The sequence below is a fragment of the Oxyura jamaicensis genome (genome assembly GCF_011077185.1).
Source record: "Oxyura jamaicensis isolate SHBP4307 breed ruddy duck chromosome 16 unlocalized genomic scaffold, BPBGC_Ojam_1.0 oxy16_random_OJ71086, whole genome shotgun sequence".
NCBI lineage: Eukaryota > Metazoa > Chordata > Aves > Anseriformes > Anatidae > Oxyura > Oxyura jamaicensis.
Window position 1 is genome coordinate 57,451 of NW_023304436.1, and position 6,025 is coordinate 63,475.

General features: G+C 38.6%; 1 protein-coding gene across 1 annotated transcript in view; it reads left to right on the plus strand.

Moving 5' to 3' along the window:
* Window positions 1-5,431, plus strand: part of LOC118157978 (protein unc-13 homolog B-like) — a 30,418-nt gene extending 24,987 nt beyond the window's left edge. The window contains exons 3-5 of the mRNA XM_035312522.1: window positions 2,531-2,623; window positions 3,736-3,895; window positions 5,146-5,431. Coding sequence (XP_035168413.1) covers window positions 2,531-2,623; window positions 3,736-3,895; window positions 5,146-5,431 — 539 coding nt within the window. The remainder of the gene's footprint in view (window positions 1-2,530; window positions 2,624-3,735; window positions 3,896-5,145) is intronic.
* The last annotated feature ends 594 nt before the right edge of the window (window positions 5,432-6,025 follow it).

The following is a 6,025-nucleotide window of genomic DNA, read 5'->3' on the forward strand; positions in this document are numbered from 1 at the left end:
CTAGCATTGTTCCATACTGACACGAATCAAATAAACACATTTCACAAGGGTATGTTCAAGACTAATGTTGTTACCATAACAACATTAGCCAACTGCCTTGCTTTTGAAGTCATCTAATCCGTGCTCAGAAACCTTTTCTAGAGACCCATTCCCTATAGCTCCCTGTTGAAGTGAACTTTCACAGAATGCTTGTATACCACAGACAGAGCCATGGGTTGCACGGCGTGGAAGTCTGTACCCTGCCTGAGAGCCTGACCTGAAGCTTGATATTTATTTATGGGATGTGAAAGCTGTCTTGAAAATGGATTGTATTTTGAGAGATGCTATGGAGTTGTTTCTCTACCCTTTATCATGGGCCGTGTATTGCTATTTCAAGTCTTAGACTTGCATGCTTATAGCCTGCGGAGCTGGGCTACTGTAATGCATGTTAATGTACAATATGCATTCAAACCTGGGGCCGAGCTTGAACTATCTGTCTTGAAGGGTAGCCAAAAGTCTGGGTGTTCAGGAGAACCCTAAATTAAGTCTTGTTGTGTTTCATTTCTCAATTTATTTTCTGCTGTCTGAAGTATTTTTGTTGTCTTAGGTGAAATATGTTTGTAAGACATTGCACAAGCTCAGTTCTGCAGTTTCACCTTCCAGTATCACAACACCAATGAAGCTTTCATGTCTAGATTTAAATCTGCTTGTCACTAAATGTGCAAGCATGTGTATGTATACAGTTTTACGTGATCAGAATATTTTCACTGTCTGTTTACAGATATTTAAGTAGCTTTTTAGTCTCTGTAAACGTATCAGTTAATAGAACAAGTTCTTGATGTAAAAAGATGAGAGTGAAGGTAGAAAAAAATCTAAATTTTGTCTCCCTCAAGGGTAATGGGATGGTTCTGCTGAGATTCCTCTGAAGCATCAGTATCTCATTCATAACCCATTCATTCCACTAAAGATCAGTAAAATGAAAACCTATGTGTTTGGCATCTGATGTTTATTAGATTGTTCAACCTGATAAAGTTGCTATACATATATGTACTGTTGGTAACCTTGTCTGTTCCCACAGAAAATGCTGACAGTAGGATTTTCCTGACCATCAGATGAGTCAGGTCAATAATTATGCCTACTGATTTTAAAGCTCTATACTTACATACAGAAAAGAGGGAACACATCCCTAATGAGTGAGAATAAAACAGTACATTCAAGATGATGTACAAATGTTGCAGCTTACAGGCTGTCTATTGTGCTCAGGTCAGGAATGAGAACCTACCCGTAAGATGATGAATTGAGATTGTTATGTTTGCACAGATACTTTTACTCCTATATTAATGTGACTTTCACTGCCTACAGTTCTTCTGTGCCAAGTAATTATCTTCAGAGAATTGCACAGATTATCAACCTTCTGTTTCCTTAAATGAATGTTTTTGTTCCCTGCAGACTGTTCTTGTAAAAGTTGACGTTAGATCTATCTAATCAAAATGTTTGTTTAATGATATCCTTCAAGCTCCTTATCTTGAATTTCAATCATACACACCCATTCTTTCACTTCATAAAGCATCTTAACCTCAAAATTAACAAAATAACATTGCTCTTCTTAGGTATCCAATTACCCTGTAGGTATCCCAATTACAACTGCATTGCTAATTGTCAACCTCAGATCAGACAGTTATCAAAGAGAAAGTAAAATCAATCTCACTATCTTATCAAAGAACTTAATTTTCATTTTGCAAAGCAGTCTTCTTCTGTAATTTACATGACATCTTGATTTTCCTACCCAGATAAATGTCATTTCCCCATATTGCATGATAATTATGATTAAAAGTGAAAATGTTGAAAACATCATAATACAAGAATTGTAAGGTTAATGTGATGTTCTCCTGATGTTATAACATTACATTTTCCTCTGTGAAAACTACATTTTGTTTTCTCCCTACGTAACTGATGAAGAGAAATGAGTATGCAAGTTGAGTGCTTCTTTCTTATCCTCTTTGGAGTAAAACAGTTAAGGGATTCTCATTATCTTCTGAAGGGAATCAGGCGAGGGCAATCAGGATGACAACTTTGATCTGATGTACAGCATGGAGGCATTCTTGGAGGGTGAGACTGCACTATATGTTTTTTGTTGTGGTTTATATTTTTTTAATTTTTGTCCTTACTTCCATGAGCTGGTGGGAATGCTGATGCATACCACTGGAATGCCTGCATGCATTTATACTTGCTTGGAAGGAAGCTCTGGAAAAAATTATTTTTCTCTGAGGGTCCATTGCCGAGTTTTAGTTAGCTTAAATTCTTTTTAATTTCTTACTAGTATTCTCAATAGGATGTCATTCTTATGGTGGAGTGCAAAAAAAGTTAGTGTTTATGCTTGTTGGGCATGCAAGCCTGTTGTTAATTGCATTAATGTTATATTATCAGCGCTGACTGAAAAGCCAGCTATAGAAGGAGTCCTGTGAAAATGCTATTGTCTGCTGAGGCCACATAGGGTGCCAATAATCAATAATCTGTGTGTGCACAGGGGGTGTCAATTTTCTTCCAACAGGCTCTGGTGTAGATGATCCTGTGGGAGAAGTGTCCATACAGATCGACCTGTATACCCATCCAGGAACTGGTGAACACAAGGTCACAGTGAAAGGTAGGACAAAGCATGTGTTATGTTCAGGCTCTGTGATTGGATCAAGGCAAATTTCCAGTTGGAAGTAATTATATTTCTATGTGAATTTGAAGGATGTGAATCCAAAATTGTTTTTCTGTTTCACATCAGGAACATGTAGAGAAACAGTAAATGAGCTTGCCCAGGCCAGTGAATGACATGACAATGTACAGTCCCATTGTTTATTGGCAATGATATATGAAGTAAACAAAAATCAGATGATGGCTCTCACCAGACTCCATAGTTTTGCTTGTGCTGCAGAGAACACAGCAGCATGACAGAGTGATGTTGCAAAATTGATCAGTGTAAACCAAGAAATTGCAGAGCCAGTAAGAGTTCAGTGTCTCCTCTCCTCTGTCCTGAAGGCCAAATTGATCCCTGAAGAGCTGCTCTGAAAATAACCAAAGCAATGATTCATCTCAGGTTTCCTCTTCCTCCTTCGTCTTCTTTGCTTGAATACAACATATTCAATTACTTTAATTTCCTCTAAAGATATATATAAACAGCTCTCCAGGCCTCTCCTCTCCTGGATAAATCTATACTGCAATGCAAAACTGACTTTAACAGCTATTTTCTGTGCTTCAGTCTGTTTTCCTGCAATGACCTGAGAGAGAATGAGAATTAAAGAGCTAATAATTGTGGTTTCTGAAATCACCCACAGCTCATATGATTTGATTGTCTTACCTGCAGTCTGACTTTTCAACAGACTTCAGAATTAGCCCCATTTTTTCTCATTCCAAAGCTGATCTAGAATTAAGCACTGAACTGGCAGAGCTGCACGAATACCTGTTCTTCTTGATTCTGCATATGGCAAGAGCAAAGTGCTGTCCTAAGCATTAATTCCCTTTATAAAACTTAAACAGGAGCACAAAACAAAACAAAAAAGGAAAAAAGCCACACCACCAACAACAAAACCCCACATATTGGTACTACAAAATAATCCTGCCCATAATGTGTCAGGAGGCTTGCGTGTTTTGGGTTGGACTTGGTCCTCTGAAACAAAGAACTGAAAGGACATCAGAGCAGAAAGATGTCCAGAGAAATGGGAACAAATGAGCTTTTATTGTAAAGCAGGTTGTGACTCTCTTTTCCAGTTGTGGCAGCCAATGACCTGAAGTGGCAAACATCTGGAATGTTCTGTCCGTTCGTTGAAATTACTATGATTGGGCCTCATCAAAATGACAAGAAGAGGAAGTTCACAACAAAGTCAAAGAGCAACAACTGGGCTCCCAAATACAATGAAACATTTCACTTGTAAGTGTGAAAAATAGCCTGAGGATCTGATCTGGCAAGTTTAGATTCAGAGGACAGATAGCTTTTTCCAGTGCCTGCAAACAGTCTGCTCAGGGTCCAAAGGAGTTCTTGAACCAGCAGCTTGGCCCAGTGTTTGTTGTCTTGGCAGGAAAAAATAGATTAGGGAAGTTTTTGCTGTGGGTGGGATACTGATATTTGTTCTTTAACAAGCAGTCCTTTGGCCACTTTCAGAAAAGAGTTGTGTCCTGTCAATATGTTTTACCATGCTCCATTATTTTAATGAGCTTTGTATCTGTTGTTGGGAGAGTAGAGGCTAAAAGTTCATTATGTATTTTGGTTTTGTTCTCAAAGTGTGTTTTTTATCCCAACTTGACTTGTGGGACATGCTCTGTGAACTTGTGCATCTTTGTTTCCAAGGTTACAGTCCTTGGATCTGATAGCAGTTACAGCCTTTCTCAACACTGAGTATTGATCTCTTCTTATTTGGCTTTCATTATTACAAAGACATCTTCCTTCTTGGAAGGCTCAACAAAAGGAGCTACAAACTAGTCTTCACCCAGCTGTACAGTAAGAATGAGTAAGTCTAGGGGGGCCTGCTTGAGCAGGGGAATTGAACCAGCTGATCTCCAGAGATCCCTTCCAACCTCAACCACTCTGTGAGTCTCTGAATAAGAGAAGAAGTGACCAGCAAAAAGACTGTAAACTTCTCAGGGAAGAGGGACCAGCCACATAATTTTTATTTGTGGAGGAGGACTTCTAAATGAAGAAGAGATATTTGTGCCTTTTTTTCTTTTAGCTTTAGAAACATCAAAAAGGTTGGGGATGTATTTTTATTAGCTGTTGCTTTAATGGAAGGTTTTGAATGTATAACAAAGACTTCATCTAATTAAAATATTAAATACTGAAATGAAGCAATACTTAGCAGAAGCAGAAATGTTTAAAGTTGTCAGAGTTGAAAATCTGTTAGCATGGCTTTAATGTTCTCTGTTCATTTCACAGTTTCACACATGCATGCAAAGGCAAATTGGAAAGGGTCGTTTCTTTTATCTTTTTAAATAACCAGGTTGTCTTTATCAATTATGAAACAGCAAAAATGTGCATACACCATATGTTTTATTTCTCCATCTGGAGTTTTGTAGAACTCATCTAGCACTCTACTCAGCTGCTGACACTTCTTGTTTGTTTGTTTATTTGTTTTAAAGGTATTGATATATTCTGAGAAACTATAAGTAAACTCATATGTTTTTCAGCATACTGGGGAATGAAGATGGCCCTGACGCTTACGAGCTCCAAGTTTGTGTGAAGGACTACTGCTTTGCTCGGGAGGATCGGGTACTGGGGATAGCAGTGATGCAGCTCAGAGACATAGTGGAAAAAGGAAGCTGTGATTGCTGGTGCCCTCTTGGGCGCAGGATTCACATGGATGAGGATGGACTTATAGTCCTGAGGGTTCTCTCTCAAAGAACCAATGATGAGGTTGCCAGAGAATTCGTGAAGTTGAAATCTGAGTCTTGTTCCACAGAGGAAGGGACCTGAGCTCAGCTGTCTAATGTTTTCTTTTCTCTTCTGCCTTGTGCCAATATGTGCAAGTGTTCAACAATTCTCTTTTACTAATTACAAAAGGTTTTTTCATGTTGTCTTTGTCAGCTCTGATAGCGCACGTGCTGTACAGGAAACAATCCATCAATCTGATGTGAATTATTTTTTAATAGCTGGGTAAAACACCATAGAAAATGAGATGATCTCTTCTTATTTAAGATGCAAATTCTGCTTTGTGTATATAGATTATTTTATATTGCAGGCTGGGTATGCTGGTTTTTGTTGATATGCAGCACTGATTTTTATCCTCTGAAGCTGACAGAAAAGGCGCTACATAATCACACTATGAAACAAACCAACTGTATGGAAATTGGAAGAAGAAGGATTTGGGGTTTTGGCAAAGCATTGAATTTATGCACTGTGGAGCTGCCAAAGGATGTTCTTGCACAGAGATTACAGCAGAGTCTCAATGTGACACTTCAGTGTCTGCTTAAAATAGCAGTGGCAAATTGTTCTGAAGACGTACCCCAAATAAACATGTGACCATGGATGTGCTGCTGTGAGCATGGGCATCAACAATGGAACAAGTGC